The sequence below is a fragment of the Lethenteron reissneri genome, chromosome 29 (assembly GCF_015708825.2).
Source record: "Lethenteron reissneri isolate LAM-NWPU_2019-01 chromosome 29, ASM1570882v1, whole genome shotgun sequence".
Lineage (NCBI taxonomy): Eukaryota > Metazoa > Chordata > Hyperoartia > Petromyzontiformes > Petromyzontidae > Lethenteron > Lethenteron reissneri.
In genome coordinates, this window is record NC_083807.1 from 1836312 (window position 1) to 1858685 (window position 22374).

General features: G+C 54.4%; 1 protein-coding gene across 4 annotated transcripts; it reads left to right on the plus strand.

Moving 5' to 3' along the window:
- The first annotated feature begins 126 nt into the window (after window positions 1-126).
- Window positions 127-19962, plus strand: SLC17A9 (solute carrier family 17 member 9). 4 transcript variants are annotated; one of them, XM_061562349.1, is made up of 15 exons: window positions 127-218; window positions 2410-3025; window positions 5117-5314; window positions 6349-6488; window positions 6878-6977; window positions 7462-7592; window positions 9303-9405; window positions 10253-10349; window positions 10675-10762; window positions 11238-11272; window positions 11928-12043; window positions 12155-12345; window positions 12694-12749; window positions 14142-14171; window positions 15817-15969. In XM_061562349.1, the coding sequence occupies exons 2-14, from the start codon at window positions 2871-2873 to the stop codon at window positions 14148-14150; spliced, it is 1419 nt and encodes a 472-aa protein (XP_061418333.1). In that variant the 5' UTR covers window positions 127-218; window positions 2410-2870; the 3' UTR covers window positions 14151-14171; window positions 15817-15969. The 4 variants fall into 4 exon arrangements, with proteins under 4 accessions (XP_061418333.1, XP_061418332.1, XP_061418335.1 ...); XM_061562348.1 differs by having other exon boundaries at window positions 131-903; XM_061562350.1 differs by lacking the exon at window positions 127-218 and adding an exon at window positions 1121-1135.
- Window positions 19963-22374: the final 2412 nt, after the last annotated feature.

A 22374-nucleotide genomic window follows, 5' to 3' on the forward strand; every position in this document is an offset into this window, starting at 1 on the left:
TCACCCACCCACCCACACTCTCACTCACCCACACTCTCTCTCTGACACCCCACCGCCCTCCCCCCACGTGGTAACGTGATGACGTAAGGACGTGGTGACGTGATGACGTACTGACGTGGTGACGTGATGACGTAGTGACGTGGTGACGTGGCGTCTCTCCAAGTGCACCGGTGACGTGCCGGCCGCTGAGGAAGTGGAGAGACGCGCGGAGAGACACAGTGAGACACACACAGACAGACACAGTGAGACACACACAGTGAGACACACACAGACAGACACACACAGTGAGACACACACAGTGAGACACACACAGACAGACACACAGACACACACAGTGAGACACACACAGTGAGACACACAGACACACACAGACACACACAGTGAGACACACACAGTGAGACACACACAGTGAGACACACAGACACACACAGTGAGACACACACAGTGAGACACACACAGACAGACACACAGACACACACAGTGAGACACAGTGAGACACACACAGACAGACACACAGACACACACAGTGAGACACAGTGAGACACACACAGACAGACACACAGACACACACAGTGAGACACAGTGAGACACACACAGACAGACACACAGATACACACAGTGAGACACACACAGTGAGACACACACAGACAGACACACAGACACACACAGTGAGACACACACAGACACACACAGTGAGACACACACAGTGAGACACACACAGACACACACAGTGAGACACACACAGTGAGACACACACAGACAGACACACACAGACACACACAGTGAGACACAGTGAGACACACACAGACAGACACACACAGACACACACAGTGAGAGACACACAGTGAGACACACACAGACACACACACAGAGGTCGACCCCTCCGCCACGTTAGCGCAACAGGTGAGCACACCTATGTGTACGTGTCTGTGTGTACGTGTCTGTGTGTGTGTCTGTGTGTCTCTGTGTGTGTTTGTGTGTACGTGTCTGTGTGTTTGTGTGTACGTGTGTGTGTGTCTCTGTGTGTGTGTCTGTGTGTACGTGTCATCTCAGTCATCTCAGTCAGTCGGCCCGTGGCACCTGGGTCTGCTTCGTGACCTGCCGGCGGGTGTCCGACACTTCACGTGGCCTCAAGGTGCACATGGTCTGGCACAAGCGTCGTGGTGACGTCACCGCCACTTAGTGGCGAATGGCGGTTGTTGTTGTTGTGTTGTGTGTATGTGCGTGGCTCTGTGTGTGTATCTGTGTGCTCGCTAACAGCACTTGCCCCTATAGTCTGTTAAGGCTATACAGGGGATCTTTGTCTTTGTATCTGTGTGTCTGTGTGTGTCTCTGTGTATCTGTGTGTGTCTGTGTGTCTCTGTGTGTGTGTCTGTGTGTGTGTCTCTGTGTGTGTATGTCTGTGTGTGTGTGTCTGTGTGTGTCTGTGTGTTTCTGTGTGTGTCTGTGTGTCTCTGTGTGTGTGTGTGTGTGTCTCTGTGTGTGTCTCTGTGTGTGTGTGTCTGTGTGTGTCTCTGTGTGTGTCTGTGTGTGTCTGTGTGTTTCTGTGTGTCTCTGTGTGTGTGTGTGTGTCCGTGTGTGTGTCTGTGTGTGTCTCTGTGTGTGTGTCTCACTGTGTGATAATTATCATTTACGTCGATGTGCGGAGCAGCAGAGCGGGACACGATTGCGTCATCGCGTCACCTGTCACGTCACCTGTCACCCTCACCTGTTACGTCACCTGTCACCCTCACCTGTCACGTCACCTGTCACCCTCACCTGTCCCACTCATGTCGCCTGTTCCCTACACTCACGCAGCGCGTGTATATCCTGTCAATACATGTACAGTATGTGCATACAGTAAATCTGTGTATACACTTACATACACACACATCAACAGCCCTGTATGTACACACACTATGTATGTATACACATTAACACAGTGTACACACTAACATACCACACACACACTGTATATAAACACACTATATATGTGTATATACATTAACACAGTGTACACACTTACCACACACATCAACAGGCCTGTATGTACACACACTATGTATGTGAATACACATTAACACTGTAAGTCACTAAACAATGCTCAATCACCATGTGGGGCGGCGAGGGGAGTTCACTCAGCCCATCATACCTTCCTCGGGGGACGATAAAACGAGTACCACTTCGTTGGCAGGTCAAAAGTGCTTGTATTGTGGATAGACTCGATCCCAGCCACGGGAACGTGGAGTTTCCACCACTGGCTGTGCAGGCCTGTACACGGGAGATGAGCGACAATGCATCGATGCTCGCTTGAGCTTCCAGGAGGCGTTCACGCAACAGTGGATAATCCGTGGTTGTTGTTGCCGCTGCTGCTGATGATGATGATGTTGCTGATTACGATATTTCTCTGCTTCTGTCTCTGTCCGCGAGGTCCCCCTGCTCACTGCCCAATGATACGGCAGCTCCCATCTCAAGTCTCGTGGTGATCAGGGTCACAAGGGGCGGAGGAGAAAGAGGAGGAGGAGAAAGAGGAGGAGGAGAAAGAGGAGGAGGAGGGGGAGGAGGAGGAGGGGGCGGAGGAGAAAGAGGAGGAGGAGAAAGAGGAGGAGGAGAAAGAGGAGGAGGAGGAGGTGCATGAGGAGGAGATGGAAGCAGCCGAGTAGAGAATGAGCACCTCGGATTAACACGGTAGCGGCTACGCACAGTGCGAAAGAAGACCAACATCCTGCACACACAGACGGTAGAGGAGGGTCGAGGGGGGGGGGAGGAAGAGGAGGACAGGAGATCGAGGAGGAAGAGGAGGAGGAGAAGAAGGGAGGAAGAGCAGGAGAGGAGTTAGAGGAGGAGGACACAGAAGGGATAGAGGAGGTAGAGGAGGAGGCGCTCTCTGGATGACTGAGACCCCCTCGCCGGCGCTCGCTATGGGCTATGAACACCGCCCCTTGGGGTCCCCTTCCTCCTCCTCCTCCTTCGTGCTCTCCACGATGGACGACGAGAAGAGCCTGGCCCCGCGCGGAGCCAGCGACACCAAGACGCTGTGGTCACGGTGAGCACCACACGCGCCCCGTCCGTACGTGCGCAGTTGTGCGTTACTGCCCCCCCCCCCCACCAATGCTCCTGTGTGACATGAAATAAATATTACTTTAAATTTCGATTTAAAGCTTTCGTGACTGCAGGGATTCATCTTCTTGGTTCTTTCGGTAAAGTCACGTAGAAGGGAAATAATAAAATAATAAAAATAAAACAATAAAATAAAATAATTCTCACGACGTTTCGGCCACAACGCAAGCAGCCGTCTTCAGGTGGAGAACAGGTCTGTCGAGAAGGCAGACTCTACCGAAAGAACCAAGAAAATATTACTTTATTTACAATTTTTCACTTCATGCAAGTCTCTAACTGTGACGGTCTGTGGGTGTCCATGAGTCCATTGGTCTCCATATAAGTTATTGGTGACCAAGCCAGGGCCATATTTGAGTACCTGGTTTAATTATAACCCAGTCTCTGCGAGTGTTAGTCTATAGGTCTGCGTGAGTCTATGGGTCTCTGTGTGAGTCTATAGGGCCCTGTGTGAGTCTATGGGTCTCTGTGTGAGTCTATGGGTCTCTGTGTGAGTCTATGGGTTTGTGTGAGTCTATGGGTCTTTGTATGAGTCTATGGGTCTCTGTGTGAGTTTTTGGGTCTCTATGTGAGTCTATGGGTCTCTGTGTGAGGCTATGGGTCTCTGTGTGAGTCTATAGGGCCCTGTGTGAGTCTATGGGTCTCTGTGTGAGTCTATGGGTCTCTGTGTGAGGCTATGGGTCTCTGTGTGAGTCTATAGGGCCCTGTGTGAGTCTATGGGTCTCTGTGTGAGTCTATGGGTCTCTGTGTGAGTCTATGGGTTTGTGTGAGTCTATGGGTCCCCGCCCCACTAGCCCCCACCCCTCCCGCCCACACCGGGTCTCCCAGCCATCGGCACAGCCAACATTTATGATCATTTATTAACTATTTGCATATCACGTGGCATTTTGGCACAAGGCCACAACACGAGGCAACCCAAGCGGCATGTGTTTAAGGGACCACACCCTGCTGATGAGGTTCGAATGAATTGAAACCGGGCCAGGGTCATTGCCACTTAAACAAAATGCTGCTGGAGGCCTATGATGTTGTCCTAAGTTTTTTTTTACAGCAGTTTTCCATACGAGATTTTATCTATGAACAGAGAGACAGACCGAAGTCGTGAATTTATGCAAAATTTCATCGATCAAATCTGCCACACAGCCGGGTGGTGCAGAGGTCAGAGACGGCTGAGCCGGCAACGTTGATAGGCCTGGGTTCGAACCAACAGCGTAGCGAGTCCCATAGACATATGTCGAGACGGATAGACTTAGACGTAGGGACACACTGACTTCCGTAGAGACCCGTACACTCACGTGGAGACCCATAGACTCACATCTAGATGCATAGGCTAACATAGAGACCCATAGACTCACACAGACCCATAGACTCGTATAGACCGATTTGTGATCCCTGAACTACGTTCCTGTATCTGTGACTTTTTTTTGTCTCGGTTATGTTTGTGTCTGTGTGTGTGCTGCCCTACGAACCCGGCGATCCGAGTTCGATTCCCGCTCGTGGCCACCACCAACACTGGTGGCGATGACCTGACCCGGTCCGGGGCCTCCCCTAGGGTCGACTTAGCCTCAAACGAGTACTTGGCACGATGGGTGCTAGCACACCCATCAGGAGGAATCCGATGAGCTATAAAGCTCTTTTTATCACAGACGTCCCACCCCGTGGCTTGTCGCGCTCGCTTGACGGCACTTGCCCCGACACTGTCGCCTAAGGCTATGCGGGGGGGGGGGGGGGGCGATAAGGTTTGTCACGTGAACACAGTGACAATTAGTCACTAGTTCAGCACACCGGTTGTGTGCTTGGAGAGTAAACCCGCTACAACATTTACAACTCGAGTGCCGTGACGTGTCGCCGGCAATTACTACAGCCAGCCTGGTCAGGCTGAGCAACGCATCGTTGATATTTACGAGATCTAACCCCAAGAAAAAACCAAATCCGCCCTCTGTTGGGGCTTGGTCACGGAAGCGTCCGACGTGGTTTCAACTGACGGGGGCGCGGGGGGAACTTCGCTTTTACTCCGTGGCAGGCAGGAGCTGCGCGTGTGGGTGGCCGTCCTGTTCTGCGGGAACTGCCTGCTGTACTGCGCGCGCGCCGCGCCGGCCGTCTGCGCCGTGGTGCTGAGCGCCCGCTTCGGCTGGGACAAGGCGCAGGCAGGCACCATGCTGGGCAGCTTCTTCTGGGGCTACGCGCTCACCCAGATCGTGGGGGGCCACCTGAGCGACAGGTGAGCAGAGTTGCCCTCCTTAAGCCCTCCACGGCGATGGGTTAATGCCACACCACCGCGGTATTGACCGGGGCGGCCTGCAAGGTTCAAACCGCCGGGTTTGGACAACGGAGGTCGGAGTCTGAGCAGCGACCGTCGCCCACAATTATTTTTTTTCTTATTTTATATTTATTTTATATTTATATTTAACTGGAGCGCTTGAGCAGCTCAAGGTGCTCTCTCTAATAAAGCTTAAGAGCGGCAGGAACAAGCGAGTGATGTGGTGTGTTTTCTCTCTCTCCGTGTGTCCTCGTGTTGTAGTATTTCCTGCAGTCACGAAACCTCCAAATCTCTCATTGACATGCTCATTTCTCTACCCCCCCCTCTCTCTCTCTGCCCCCCTCTCTCTCTATTTAAGGCCTCGATACAGAGGCGTTGTTTCTCTGTGTGCCTATGTGTGTGTCTCTCTCTGTGTGTCTCTGTGTTATCTCTCTCTGCTTATGTGTCTGTCCGTGTGTCTCCGTGTCTGTGTTTTGTCTCTCTGGAAGAACGTAATCAACCAGGTAGGTTGTTGACTGTTATGTTAGCCGACTCCCTGTGTTGTATTGCATTGAATTTCTAAGTTCACTAGGTTAGTTTTCTCTTTCATTTGTACCTGATGATGATTGCTTGTGTTGCAATCGAAACGTCGTATGCAATTATTTAATTTATTTTCCTTTTCACGTGACTTTACCGAAAGAACCAAAGAATAACAAGCGAGTGATTTCGCTGGGCAGGGGCAGTGCAAGGGCCGAGGAATGAGCGACTGTAACAGAGGGCACGTGGGGGTCACGACAAGGACATAGGACAGGGACGGGACAGAGTGGAGGGGCGAGGGGGTGTGGGGGAAGGGAGTAGGGCAATGGGGAAGAGGAGAGGGGGCAGCCCTGCAATTGCTTACAGAAGGGACCTCGTGTCGAGCGAGCGCTGATGATGTCGTCATTGAGTCGGGTTGCTTGTGTGCTTGTGGTTGGGTCTGGTTGACCCTGACCGCGACCTCTCGCCCGGTCGTCCAGGATTGGTGGAGACAAGATGATCTGCCTGTCGATGGGCTCGTGGGGGCTGGTCACGCTCATGATGCCCGTGGTGGCGCATCTCAGCGAGCAGCCGCTGCCTCAGCTCATCTTCGTCCGCTTCTGCACGGGCTTCCTGCAGGGTGCGGCACACGCGCACACACACGTGCACGCACGCACACACACACGCGCACACACACACACGCGGACGCACACACGCGCACACACACGTGCACGCACGCACACACACACGCGCACACACACACACGCGGACGCACACACGCGCACACACACGTGCACGCACGCACACAGACACGCGCACACACACACGCGCACGCACACACACAAGCGCACAGACACACGCACAGGCACGCGCGTACGCACACAAACACACACACTTATGTACATGTACGCACCCGCGTGACCTACGCAGGCTTTTAGTACACTTCCCCTCGATGACGAGCCTGTTGTTTATGTTGTTGTTGTTGTTGTTGATGTTGTTGATGTTGTTGTTGATGTTGTTGTTGTTTAGGGGTCCACTTCCCCTCCATGTCGAGCCTGTTCAGCTCGCGCGTGCCGGAGAGCGAGCGCGCCTTCATCGCCAGCACCGCCTGCTCCGGCTCGCACTTCGGGTGAGCCGTGCTCTATCCACTGCTGCCTCCTTGTAGCTCTTCCACTGCTACTGCCGTGGTGACTTTCCCCGCGATCTTCACTCGATGACTCCTCACTCACTCCAATACCCGCTCAGTCAACGCAATACAGATCACAACAACATACTCACACACTCAATCTCCGACTCACTCACTACTCACCCAACCGCTCACTTACTCACCCACTGGCTCACTCACCCTCTCAATCACCACACTGAAGGTCACATCACTTTCTGTCTATTCGCTCTCGCTGTGGAATTCCCCAGGGGCGGTGATTTAGGTAATGTGGTGCTGGTGGTGATGGTGATGTGGTGATGATGGTGATGGTGGTGCTGGTGGTGATGGTGCTGGTGGTGATGGTGATGATGGTGCTGGTGGTGATGTGGTGCTGGTGGTGCTGGTGGTGCTGTTGGTGATGGTGTTGTGGTGATGCCCGCGCTGTGTGTGCGGGTGCGTGTGCATGCAGGGCACTGGTGGTAGGTGGTATCGGGTACCTGCTGATGGAGGCCTATGGGTGGGAGTCTCTGTTCATCCTCACCGGACTCAGCTCCATGCTCTGGGCCTACCTCGTGTGGAGGTTTCTCATCCAGAAGAGAGGTGACCCACAACAACTACAAAGATAAAGTTCCCTCCCCCCCGTGTAGCCCCGCGGGGACTGTAGGAGCAAGCAACGCCTTCGAAGGCCTGGACCGTGCGCTTCGAAGGGGTGGTGGTGCTGCCCTCACTGCACTCGGCCACCTTTGTCTCCCCAGTGCTGATGCTTACACATCATAGAGGGTCTCCGGGTTTTTCTAGTGCAGTGCGCTAACCACTGCACTACCGATCCCCACCCTCAACCGCACACACACGCATCACCAACAACCACACACGCACGCACACCAACAACCGCGCACACACGCAGACACTCGTGCCAAGAACGACACGCAACACACTCACACCAATAACCACAAAAGAGAAAAGACAAAGATCCCCCGTGTAGCCTTAACAGACTTTTGGGGCAAGTGCTGTTAGTGAGCACCTATGAAGGCCACTACGGCACACGAGGGGGTGGGTGGCCAGCATCACGCCCGACCGCCTTTGTCTCCCCAGTGGCCCAGGACTGGTCCAGATAATCGTAACTGGTGTTGGCCGTGAGCGGGAATCGAACCCAGGTCACCGGGTTCATAGCGCAGCACGCTAACCGCTACACTACCGCTCCCCATACACCAAGAAACTCGCACACACTCACACACAATAGCACATACGTGCAGATTCGCGCACACACACTCACACACAAAGACAAAGATCGCACATATAGCCTTAAGCAAATGCTGTTAGCCAGCACACACACACAGACATGCACACACTCATATGCACACACACATCCCAACAGACGGATGAAATGACATCACCGTTGCAAATATTTGCTTCAAGGTTCTGGCGAAATGTCAAAAGAAAACAATTACATTTACGTGGCTTTTCATTTTTAATGACGAGAGCAAACATCATCCTCCTTTTTGTCGCGGAGGGGATCAGACGGAGGGTTATGCAGGGATGGAAATTTGTGCATTCATCGCCAACGGTCAGATCCGGTCGTGCGGTAGGCCACCGCCGTTTGCTCGATTGTCGCTCCCCGCGCGGCCGCGTTCGTCCGGGACCTCCGATTAGCACGGTTGGCTACGTACGGTGCGAAATCAGTTCAGCGCACGTACGTACGTGGACAGCCGTGTGGCGTCGCTTTCTCCGCTTTGGCCACCGCTCCATAGTTCTGTTCGATTTTACTTCTTTTATTTTACCAGGTAAGGCTCCACTGAGCTATCACATAGACCTGGTCACCAGAAATGACGGCTCAACGAAGTGGGCTTGTCATCACGTGGAAATGTATGGCAGCCAAATCCTCTAAACGTGTGACGTTGATTCTAAACGTGGATGGGGGGAAAACCGGAGGACCCGGTGAAAAATCCACGCGACCACTGCGAGAGAGACACTGCAAACTCCAAATATACAGCAGCAGGCGTCAGGGTCAGGATCGAACCCACGACTCTCCGTATACCAGGCGACGTAGGTAACATCTCGCCCACCGCCCATCGCCCATCGTCGTCGCCGCGGTCGGGCGTGATGTCGACCACCCCCACATCCTCGTGTGCCGTGTCGTGGAGCGTGGGGGATCTTTGTCTTTGGTTTGTTTACAGAATATCTACGTGCATGGTACACGTGAGCTGCTGCTGTGAAGCGGATTTCCCAGAGCTACCTCTGATTTCCCTTTGAATGTACCAGTTTCGCTCTCCGTGTTTTCTCATCCGCACGTCTCCCCGCGGGCCCGTGCAGGCAACGTCATCGCCATGCAGTCGCTCTACAGCAGCCTGTGGCCCACGACCCCGGGCAAGTCTCCCGTGCCGTGGGGGAGAATCCTCACCAAGCCGCCCGTGTGGTACGTGCGTGTGGTACGTGCGTGTGGTACGTGCGTGTGGTACGTGCGTGTGGTACGTGCGTGTGGTACGTGCGTGTGGTACGTGCGTGTGGTACGTGCGTGTGGTACGTGCGTGTGGTACGTGCGTGTGCGTGAGCATGGGCGGTCTCCGACCTCTCTTCGCAGCTCTACAACGACCTCGTCACTTTACGGCTCCTTTCACCCCGTTGGACCTTTAAAATGTTTATATATTTTTTTTTATTTGACCAGGTATGACCCCACTGAGCTATGTAGCTCTTTTTCAGAAGCGACCTGGCCACCACAAATGATAGCTCAATGAAGTGGGCTTATCGCGTGGACATCAATAGCTGCGGCCAAATACTCACGACGTTGATTCTGAAATGTGGAGGGGGAAAGCGTCAAGCATCCCGGAGGGAAATCCACGCGCCCACGCGGAGAGAGACACGCCGACTCCAAATATAGAGCAGCAGCAGGCGTCAGGGTCGCAATCGAACCCACGACCTCCTTCATACAAGGCGAGGTAGTCAACATCTCCTAGCCACCGTGATGATGATGAGATAAAAAGAGAGACACGCAAACTCCAAATATACAGCAGCAGGCGTCAGGGTCGCGATCGAACCCACGACCTCCTGCATACAAGGCGAGGTAGTCAACATCTCCTAGCCACCGTGATGATGATGAGATAGAAAGAGAGACACGCCGACTCCAAATATAGAGCAGCAGCAGGCGTCAGGGTCGCGATCGAACCCACGACCTCCTCCATACCAGGCGAGGTAGTCAACATCTCACCACCATGGTCATCCTCTTTCCGTGTCCCCTCTCCTGCCCCCCCCCCCCCCCCCCCCAGGGCCGTGATCATCGCTCACTTCTGCCTCAACAACTGCTTTTACATCATGCTGTCGTGGTTACCCACCTACTTCCACGAGACCTTCAAGGACTCCAAGGTACGTTGGCCCTCTGGCCTCTGGGCTGCCCTCCCCCTTCCTGTTGTCTGTGCGACGCGCCGCCGTGGTCACGTGCCCGCAGACGAGGGTTTTCAATCGGGGAAAATCGGCTGAGGTGCGTTGATGCGTCACCTCCGTCTGCCCGCCCGTCCGTCTGTAACGGGTGGGCCGGTGGTGGTCAGGACAGCTCGCGCGTGTGTGTAGCTCCTCGTGTGTATGTATATGCATGAGCTGTTGTGACTGGCCGCCATGGTGGCGAGATGTTAACTGCCTCGCCTGGTATACAAGAGGCTCCGTTGTCAATCCCCGGTTGCCGCCCACGCAGGGCTGGGTGTTCAACGTCGTTCCCTGGCTCGTCTCCATCCCCATGGCGATGCTGAGCGGATACCTCGCCGATCTCCTCATCCGCCACGGTAGGTTCCTCCTTCCCTTTCCTCTTTTTTCCCTCCCTCCCTCCCTCCCTCCCTCCCTCCCTCCCTCCCTCCCTCCCTCCCTCCCTCCTTCCCGTCCATCCATCTCAGTCTTCTTCTTCCCACCCAACTTCTCCTCTCCTCTCCACGCATTAATCCCGATGAGCTATAGTGACCCGCGACCTTGTGTGACCCGCGACCTTGTGTGACCCGCGACCTTGTGTGACCCGCGACCTTGTGTGACCCGCGACCTTGTGTGACCCGCGACCTTGTGTGACCCCACCTTGTGTGACCCGCGACCTTGTGTGACCCGCGACCTTGTGTGACCCGCGACCTTGTGTGACCCGCGACCTTGTGTGACCCGCGACCTTGTGTGACCCCACCTTGTGTGACCCGCGACCTTGTGTGACCCGCGACCTTGTGTGACCCCACCTTGTGTGACCCGCGACCTTGTGTGACCCCACCTTGTGCCTGGCAGGGGTGAACACGGCGACTGTGCGCAAACTCATGCAGGTGAGCACCTCCCCGGCCCCCGCCCCCCCCCCCCAGTGATACCCGCGGTGTCTCGTCGCTGAGGCTCGGCGCTAACGAGAGGCGCCCGCTACCAACCCCGAGATGAACCTTCGCGACCCCCTGACCCCCCCCGAACGAGGGTTCGCTCCGATCAACAACCGGCGACCTAGGGAGGCGCTCATCAGTTTCGAGGCCCGGGTGGGCAACGTTGGGCTGGCCGCGTGTGGCGGGGTTGAGTGTGGGGGGCAAGGCGTGCCGGCCGGCGAGGAAGGGTCGGCTACAACGCCCTCCAGCAGAGGGGACGCTCGGTGGAGCTGCCGCGAGCGGAGGGGCCGGCCGTCAGCGGTGGCGTTGGCAAAGCACTCGCAGGGCTGCACCTTTACCTAAGATATTTTCTCGTGTAGCTGCGTGGCGTTGGTTGTGGGGGTGGTTGGTGGTGGTGGTGGTGGTTTGTGGTAGTAGTGGCGGTTAGTGGTGACGGTTGTGGCGGTGGCTGGTGGTGGCTGTGGCAGTGGTTGGTGGTGGTGGTTGTTGGTGACGGTGGTGGCGGTGGTGGCGGCGGCGGTGGTGGCATTTCCTCTTGTCACCTGCTGAACTCTGACCCATGTGCGTGTGTGCTTATGACCCCGTGACCCCGTGACCCCCTGCCCCTCAGGTCGTCGCCCTGGGTAACTCGTGCCTGTTTGCGAGCATCATGTGCCGCACGGAGAGCTTCTCGCTGGCCCTGCTGTTCGCCGCCATCTCCATCGGATCGCAGTCCTTCCACCTGAGGTGCCTCGCGCCCACCCGCGATCCGTGGACATTACATTCTTTTTTACTTCCCCAAGTTCCCCCCCCCCCTTCCCCCCACGAGACTAAAGAATCCCTTTGGAAATCTCGCAGGGTGGTGGTTGTGGTGGCGGTGATAGTGACGGTGGTGCCGGTGGCGGCGATGGAGGTGGTTTTGGAGGTGGTGACGGTGGCGGCGGTGGTGGTGGCGTCAGTAGTGGTGGTGGTGGTAGTGACGGTGGTGGTGGCGGTGGTGGCGGCGGTGGTGGTCGTGCCATCCCATAGCAAGAAGCAGTGGGGCCCAGGTTCGATTCCCTGCCTCCCAGTGCCTGTTTGCGTTGATTCGTGATTGTTTTTCGTGGGTAGGGCCCCGTGTAATGATCTGGCCAAGTTTTGTGTTGTAAAACCCCTCCACCGCCCGACATCGCCAAACAAATTAAATTGCCACGCGCACCAAGCGTTACACGGGTACCCGGTGCGGTGTGTAGTCAACATCGTCGCTAGGGAGACAAAGGCGGTCGGGCGTGGTGCTGACCACTCACCCCTGTCGCTGCGCCGGCCTTCGTAGGCGCCGCTGCTCGCTAACAGCACTTGTCCCGGTTGTCCGTGGAAGGCTATACAGGGGATCTTTGTTTTTGTGCGTGTGTGTGCAGTGGCGTGTCGGTCAACGTGCAGGACCTGGCCCCCTCTTGCTCCGGTGCCCTCTTTGGTTTGTCACTCCACCCTCACCATTTCACCGCGGTCAAAACTGACCGCGGTGATTTACTGCTCATCCGAATGTGAAGTTATTGTTCTGCATCTACATCATACATTCCACATTTCTATGGCCGGAGCGAGTTTGTCCCACACCTCCGATTAACATGGTTGGCTATGTACGGTGCGAAAGAAGTTCAAACATACATGCCGATTTTATTGGCCCCAGAGCGAGCGATGACGTGCCGAGTCAACTCCCGCCCCAGCCCGGGTTTGAACTCGTGACATTCTGACTGCGACCCGCTCGTTCTACCACTGAGCCACACAAAAAGCTGAGCTGATAGTTACACAGTATACACGTTTACAGCTATATATATAAACACACACATATATATAGCTATACACATACGTAATAAACCATGTAATCATATTGCCAAAATCTGAGATGCTAAGCAGCTTTGAGCCTGGTTAGTATCTGGATGGGTGACATGTTCCAAGGCTAGCTAGGTGTAGACTGGACATGTGGTGTTTATTATTCAATGTTGTTGTTGTTGATGTTATAGTTTGTTTTATTTACCCTAACTCATTGGCTGAGACCTGGGTTGCATCGGGAGTGATCAAACATCACAACATATATAGTTTAAAACATTTCAATTTCACAAAAGGTGAACTACATTTAACAATAAATGAAGACGGTACAATGCGAATAAGGCTAGGTAAAAAAAAAGTTAATTGCACTTAAAACCGTAAGTATGCTTAACTCTAGATTTGAAGCTTTCGTGACTGCAAGGATTCATACTCTTAGGTTTTTTCGGTAAAATCACGTAGGTAAAAAAATATAAAATAATAAAATAATAATAAATTAAAATAAATCAATTATAAATAAATTTTTACACCTGATGAAGGAAGCTTGTGTTGCCTCCGAAACGTCGTGATTTAATTGATTTATTTTCATTTATTATTATTTTATTTTTATCATTATTTTTTACCTACGTGACTTTACCGAAAACACATAAGAGTAGTATGATTAACATTTTAATAATAAATATATTTGCCAAATTTGAAATATACACCGCATTTTACTCAATTGAGATCACGCCCAGCAGTAGCAATCATCGCCCCCCCCACCCCTACTGGCAGACTGATGCCCGCTTGTAGCCCATGTGCTGAGCTACATTGCGCCACACAGAGGGACAGCTGCCACTGGGGGTGCCCGACTCTCTAGCACGTCGAGCCGAGATGCGAGATGCAAAGCGCCGTCTTTCTTGAGGCGCCCCGGCTCACGCGGAGGGCTCTCCATTTAGACAAAAAAATCATCAATCACCCTCGTGCGCGACCACGGTTTCGTGGGAGTTGTGTTTCTTTGGCTGCTCAACGATCGTAACTCCGCGCTCGGTGTCTCCCGCAGGGATCATGAACACTGCGGGCGCGTTGCCGGGTGAGTCCCAGACTAAAACGCCCCAGACGTCGCCCGGCCGAGTTAGACACTGCGGCCGTGACGTTGAAAACTCATTTCTCTAGAGCTGCTCGTTGATGTGTTTAGTCATTGTTGCACCCCCCCCCGTACCTCCGATTGGCACGGTCGGCTACGTACGGGTGCCCAATAAGTTCAAAGTTCATGCAGAGGCTCGCGGTTTTCGGGCGCCCCGGTAAATACCGCGTCGGTGAGCGTGCGCGTTCCCGCGGTGGAAGTTAACCGGTCGCGTGACGTCGTTGGAGCGGGGGAAACCGGCGGAGGCCGGCGCCGGCAAACACGTTGAGCAAAACGACGACAAGGCCGCGGATTTGACTCGCTCGGTTTAAACCGCTTGTCCACATCCGGCTCCCTCCTTTACTGTCACTCCACATTCCTGTGGCGGGGGGGCGGGGGGTGCTGGAGGATGGGGCGAGTCTCCCAATGGCACAACGACCACTGTTGACTTCCTGCACAAAGTGGTAATCGTTTTAACGACCCAGCAGGGTTGGAGGACGGAGGGATGATGGTGGGCCCCATCCAACCAGGATGTGAACTCTCTCCCCGTCCGGTCGCGAGCCTCTCACTCTCCTAATGCCACCCCCCCCGCCCCCCACGATATGTTTAGGCGTCCCGCCCCCCCCCCCCACCACATTTGAGTGGGGTGTCCGTCACCGGATCACCGCGTGTGTGTCCGTATGCATGGGACCTTTTTGCCAGTGTCAAAATAATGAAAAATATAGAACAATAGGGCTCTACCCTTTCTGAAAATGAAAGAAGAGTTGTTAAGATGCCCCAACTGCTCAACCTGAGCTATTACTATTTAGATAATTGCATTCCCTCCGTAGTGTTTGCCAGTTGCCGTTGTTCTCTGGACTAGCACCGGCGGTGAGGCAAGGCCGTGCTCTAGGCCAATGGCTTCCAAGGACAATGCAGATGTTATTATCGGAGCGCGTTGTTTGTGTGTTTCGCCACAAGCGCGTGTGGCTCATGCAGACCTGGTGCCTTGCGCTAACAGGTGTGTGTCCATTTGTTGTTTGAACATCTTAACGCCTGTTCTAGTGCCAGAGAGGGTGAAGCCTGTTCTTATTGTTGCATCATTTTGATACTGGCAAAAAGGTCCCAAGGATGTAACTGCTCATCCCGAGCTGCCAATGCTCTGACACCTGCATTGCCCTCGTGCCGTTCGCCTGTTGGCGTTCTCTGGTCTAACACTGGCGGTGAGACGGGGCCATCAAGAAGGCCAATCAGTTTCACAGGCAACGCACACATTGTTAACGGAGCACGTCTTTTCTCGCGCGTTTTGCACCTTACAAGCCACGCAGTGCGCCTTTTGGCGTCACCTGGTCCAACCCATGTGAGACTAGGCTCTAAGGAAAGCTGTCTCGGGTGTGGACCAATCAACTTCAAGGACAGTGCACATTATCAGAGTTATGTTATTTGTTTGCATTATGACTGCAGGTATTGTGGTCTATGCAAACATGACTCCTTGTAAAAAAAAAAAGGTGTCAGTTTTGTTGCCAGATAGAAGGGTAAAAAACCAATTATCAAGCCACGCAGACTTGACGCCTTGCAACAATCGCCGTGTCTGTTTGGTGTTTGTGCCTCCCGCCCGCGTCGCCACGCCCAGGCTTCTTCGGGGTGTACGTGGCAGGCTACATGGTGCAGACCACGGGCTCTTGGACGTCGGTGTTCAACTACCTGACGGCCGTCAACATCTTCGGCCTCTCCTTCTTCCTCATCTTCGGCAAGGCCAAGAGAATCGACCTGTGACGGCAGTGACTACGAGGGTGGCGAGGGTGGCGAGGGTGGCGAGGGTGGCCCACCGTCGTCCACTCATCGCTGACCCATTCTCGTTGCGGCTCACCCACGCTCGGCCCTCCTCTTCCCACTTCCCTCTTCCTCCTTCTCTTCCTCCCTCCCCTCCTCCCTCCGCCCCTCCACCCCTCAACCCCACCACTCTTCTCGCCGTGTCTTCGCTCGTCTTTTCTGCGGCGGTGGAGGAGCTGGGGACTGAAGGAACCCAACGGTCGCGACCGAGCGAAACGGCAGGTCCACGGCATCGCACAATTCGTCCACGCGGCCACCGCGCGCCGTGCCCCCCGTCCGGTGACTCGGGGACGTTCATTCGGCCGTCCAGTTTGAAGTTTTTGCCGCGGTGCTTTTTTTCACGTGGGAACTTTCTTTGCCGAGCGGCTTCGGCAGGACAGAGGAGGTGCTGCTCTCATCTGTCTCTCTGTTGCTCTGTCTCTCCGTCTGTCTATCTCTGTCTCTCTGTTTCTCGTCTGTCTGTCTCTGTCTCCTTTGTCTGTCTCTCGTCTGTCTGTCTCTCCATGTCCCCGTCGCTCTGTCTCTACATCTCTCTGTCTCTCTGCCTTTCCATCCCTCCACCTCTCTGCCTCTTTGTGTCTCTGTTTCTTGTCTGTCTGTCTGTCTCTCCGTCTCGTCATCTCTCCGTCTGAATGTCTCTCTGCCTTTCCATCTCTGCGTCTCTCTGTCTCTCCGTGTCTCCGCGTCTCGGTCTGCCGGCACACCGGGGTACCCCGAGAGCCCAGCCGCTGCGTAGAACGTGGAGTCGAGCCTCGAGGTCGCTGTGACACGAGAAGAAGGCGGCGCAGGGAGAAGTGCACCACCTTGTGTCAAGATGACGCCACGGAACTCCTTGTGAAGACACCTCGATTAGACCTCCAATGGGGGGAGCGCCTGTAGATGTCTGGGAGTGTCCGTGCCGATGCCATCATCTTGCTGTATAGGCTGAGTCGACCCAGGAGAGGTCCAGACCGGAGTTATATTTTGCACGGTGAGGAAATTGGCGGTGGCGTCGCCAGCGCGGTGCCTGCGGCCTGTGCCAGGCTAAGTGCAATTTGAGGCTGTCACGTGAAGTGTGCAAGGCGCTCGCTGCTGACATGAGGTCACGGGACAGACCCAGGTGCCGTGGGTTGGCTGACTGAGATGGCTGGCATCGATGCACCACCTGTGCCCCCCTGCTGTGCCAACTTGTTGCATTTCAGTGGCCCGCTACTCTCACATGCACGCAGACACAGACATAGATCGAGACGCATCAAGGCAAAGATCCGCCGATTGCCTTTTCAGGCTCTTAGAGCAATTGCTGCTGTGAAGGGACCAGTGCCTTAGACTCCCCATTGCGAATGTTTACACACCACACCAGGTATGCGCCGCTCACCACTACATTACCGCTTCCCACACAGACAACAAAGGCACGCAAGACAGAGACACACACGTAGATGGACACAAAAGCTACATTGACACTTAGACAAAGACACATTCGAAACTAAGTGGCAGTAAGGTGACCAGAGCGCTTGTGCCAGGCTAGGTGCACTCAGAGGCCACGTCGAGTGTCAAAGGCTTAGCTGTCAAGAGGCGACGGGACAGACCTTAGTAGAGCCTTAACAGACTGTTGGGTCGAGTGCTGTTAACGAGTAGCACCGATGAAGGCCGGCACGGCACACGAGGGGGTGGGTGGCCAGCACCACGCCCGGTCGCCTTAGTCTCCCCAGTGGCGATGTTTACCACACACCGCGCCAGGCACTCTACTAATATTGAGAACGAGTCAACCAACGCCCCCTCTATCCAGCCAAACAGGAGCAGCCTGGGCACGTGGTGGCTGAGAATGCGGGCTTCGTGACCCGGCCAACGCAGCCTCGCCTGGCTGGAGGGGCTCGCCGATGGGACTTGTGTCCAGATGCGTCCAGACCTTTGCGAGGATTTATGAGCTCACAATCCGGTCTGGTTAAGCCCCAGCATGGGGCATATGCAGGTCCAGCCTGAATGATTCGAACCGGGGGCAGATGTTCCATTCGAGGGGTCCACGTTTTGCAAGCGTGGAGAAGTGAGGGCATGAAGCACTCGCACATGCTTATACGCGCATAGCCTCAACAGACTGTTGAGGCAAGTGCTGTTCGCGAGCACCTGTGAAGGCCGACATGGCCCAAAAAGGGATGGGTGGTCAGCCCCACGCCCGACCGTCTTTGTCTCCCCAGTGGCGATGTTTACACACCGTACCAGGTGCTCATTTTGTGGCAGAGTCGACCTAGGGGATGCCCAGGACCGGTTCAGATAATCGTCACCGGTATTGGTGGCTGTAATCGGGAAATCGAATTCGGGTCGCTGGGATGCATAGCGCAGCGCGCGAACCACCGCACATTGCCGCTCCCCACACGCGCACACACAGAGACACGCGCACACAGAGACACGCGCACACAGACACACACAGAGACTCGCACAGAGACACGCACACACAGAGACACGCGCACACACAGAGACGTACACGCAGAGACACGCACACACAGGCGAACACACAGAGACACGCACACACAGAGACACGCACACAGACACACAGAGACTCACACAGAGACACGCACACACAGAGACACACAGAGACACGCACACACCTGTACTCCCATTTGCCAAAAGCCTCGGTGCCTCTGTGTTGGTCTCAGTGCCCTGCAGCCGCTCAGCAGTCACCGAGTTGCCTTCTTGGAGTCGCTCGTGACTTCCCCTGCTATTTATGAAGTATTTATTGTGAATACTTTGAAAGTCTGTACAAATGTAATTGTATTTTTTTTTTCTCTCCCGGTTATAATTTGCAGCGCTCTTGGGGTACGGTCGTCGATGTTTTATCTGACCATACTTCACCTCGCTGGTCAAAGTGCGGATTGTTACTGCCCTGACGGGGGAGTCGATGAAGGGTCGCAGGGTTCATGGGCGAGGTGCGCTAACCACTGCGCCACCGCTCCTCGCTTGCCCCGACCCCCAGTAGTAGGGTGATTGGTGTGGTCTATGGTGTTATGTCTATGGTGTTGTGTCTATGGTGTTATGTCTATGGTGTTGTGAAGTTAACAGGAAGACACGCGGGGATGGTGTTGAGATTAAGGTAACGCTTCGTCGTGTCGGCCGTGGGGGTGGGGGAGGTGGGTGGTGGGCAGGGGGGAAGTGTTTGACCATACTTCACCACTCGGGTCAGTAATGATTTAGACTTTGACACGCGAAGTTTTTACGTTCACTCTCTCGAATGATTCATAGAGGGAGAGAGAGAGAGAGTGATTCACAGCGAATCATTCGTAGAGAATGATTCAGAGGCTTGTGGAAATCGCGGACGAGCGGGAAGGCAGCCGGAACCAGCGCCGATAATTTCCCAAGCTCTGTCCTACATTGTGATGTTTTGGCCAACGCCATATTCTATAATTTATCCCAACGCACGCTGGTGAAGGTTGGGCGGTATTCAATGTTCGGTTATTTGCAAGGGACACGAAGACAAAGTGAATAATATATATTTATTTCCTAGCAAACTCAACACCTTCGTAAATAACACTGTGGCGTTTACAATATGCAAATTATATAAGAGGCAACGTTTCGGGTACTGGCCCTTCTCCATAGCACATTGAGGGGCTAGAGAGGTAGAAGAGTTTTGTGTACTGTAAAGAAGGGCCCATTGCCTGAAACGTCGCCTCTGTTTTTTTTTTATTAAGGTCGCCGTGTTATTGACATGGAGGGGGATCAGGTTGTTGTTGTTGTTGTTGGTGGTGGTTGTTGTTGTTGTTGTTGCGCACCAAAGCGAAGAGTTTTGCCGTCGCCCTCCCCCGCACTGGAATCGCAGCAGAGCACAAAGACGGCGGTGGCGGCGCTGGCGACTCTTGTCGATGTCACCGTCTCATGCGTCGGGCGTTCTCCTGAAGACGTTGTGACTACTGGTGGTGCCGCCCTCCTCCTCGAGCTGCGCTTTACACCCCCACCATGCCCCCCCCCACACCACCCCCCCCCCACCACACCCACCACCCCCACCACCTCCACCACACCACCCCCACCACCCCCACCACCTCCACCACACCACCCCTACCACCCCCACCACACCACCCCCACCACCCCTACCACCCCCACCACACCACCCCCACCACCTCCACCACACCACCCCTACCACCCCCACCACACCACCCCCACGACCCCTCTTCACCCCCACCACGCCCCCTCGCACCCCCCACCACACCACCCCCCACGACCCCCCCTCCCACGCCCCCACCACCCCCCCCCCCTACACCACCCCCCCACGCCCCGCAACACCCCCCGCCCCCCTCGTGAAAGGGCCCCCCCCCCAGTGGCAGTTTTCACTTCAGCACCTGGCCTGTCAGGGGGCATGAGTTTGGCAGCGGTGGTGGGCGGGGGGGGGGCGATGATTGCTCCGTTGTCGAGCCCAGGGGACCCCCAGTGGCAGATTTCCCTGTGCGGGTCAAGGTGGGCGCTGCGGTGGCAAGATGTTGACTACCTCGCCTGGTATGCAGGAGGTCTTCGGTTCGATCCCGAGCCTGGCGCCTGCTGTATGTTTGGATTTTGTGTATGTCTCTCTTCCTGTGGTCGCGTGGATTTTTCTCCGGGTCCTCCGTTTCCCCCCCCTCCACATATCGACTCAACGTGCGTTTCAGAGTATTTGGTTGCTATGAATGTCCACACGATAAGCCACTTCGTTGAGTTATCATTTGTGAAAAATAACTATATAATAGCTCAATGGGCGCTTACCTTGGTAAAATACAAAAATAAATAGTTAATCGTTTAGTTTTTCTAAGGCTCAGCACGTGGCCTGCGAGCGGGCCTTGCTCTGCCAGTAGGAGGTGTGGGGGCGATGATCGCTGCTCGTGGCATCATCCCAAGTGAGTCGGGGGGCATTAGGTCCCTGATGGTCAGTAGTGGCCTGCTTGGGTGCGAATGACGACGGGGGCGGGTGGATGTTGGGTCTTTAACGTCCGCGTTTGAGTGAAGCAGACGGTTGCGGAGTAGTTGTTTACCAGGGCGGCCTTCTCTAATCGAACCGCGAAACCTCTGCCACGTCGTCGTCGTCGTCCCCCTCCACCGTCCCCCCACCCCCTTACGATTCCACCATCAAAATGTGAAATGCAATTACGGTAATCGTGATATCGTGAACGTTGATATCGTGTCGCGAGAAATTATATCGAGGCAACTATTGGGTGACAAGACGGTGGGGTTTTTTACTTGTCCTCTTTGGAGTCTTGTAATGTGCAGTGTGTACAGCACGTGGGAATCACGTGATCCGCGCAGTCGCTAGAGGCCGCTACGCTCGCCACGGTTTTATTTTTCCGCCACGTGGTCTTGTGAAGAGCGTCGATTGGTCGCGCGGGCCACGTGGCGCGTCACGGGGACTCTGTGACGTTCGGGCGTGGTCACGTGACCAGGAGGTCAGCGCGTGTACTGTACAGTGTAACCCTCTCCCGGGAACTCGGAATTAAGCGAAATAAAATCGTGCCTTACATTACCACTGGTGGAGTCGATTCCGCTCTGAAGTTTCTCTCCACCCCCCCCCCCCTCCACACACTCTCCTATCTCTCCCCTCTCATCTCACTCTACTCCCCTCCACACACTCTCCTACCTCTCCCCTCTCATCTCACTCTACTCCCGTCCACGCACTCTCCTACCTCCCCCCTCTCATCTCGCTCTACTCCCCTCCACACACTCTCCTACCTCTCCCCTCTCATCTCACTCTACTCCCCTCCACGCACTCTCCTACCTCCCCCCTCTCATCTCACTCTACTCCCCTCCACACACTCTCCTACCTCCCCCCTCTCATCTCACTCTACTCCCCTCCACACACTCTCCTACCTCTCCTCTCTCATCTCACTCTACTCCCCTCCATATACTCTCCTACCTCTCATCTCGCTCTACTCCCATCCACACACTCTCCTACCTCTCCCCTCCCAGCAGAGGGCGACAGCGGCGCGTGTCGGGGATACGGCGGCCAATTCACTCATCGACTAATTCATCAATTCAGCGATTATTTAGTCGACCAATTAATCGATTAATTCGCAAATTCATTATTTTATTAATTCATGTATCAACTCGTGCATCGTTGCATTCATCGATTCATTGACTGATTGGTCGATTCATTCGTCGATTTCTTTATAACTTTTTTCGTGTTGTCCCCCGCGCCGCCGATTAGCACGGTTGGCTCCGTACGGTGCGAAAGAAGTTCTACATAGATTCATACGTTCATTGGGTTCATTAATTAATTGGCGCGTTAATCAATGCATGAATTGATTTATTTTGATTCAATTGTGTATTCATTAATTCCAAATTAAATAGTTGATCAATTGAGTCCCGTTTCGATTCATTTATTGAGACATTCATTAGTGCATTTAATCAAGTTTTCGATTCGTTTCTTGAT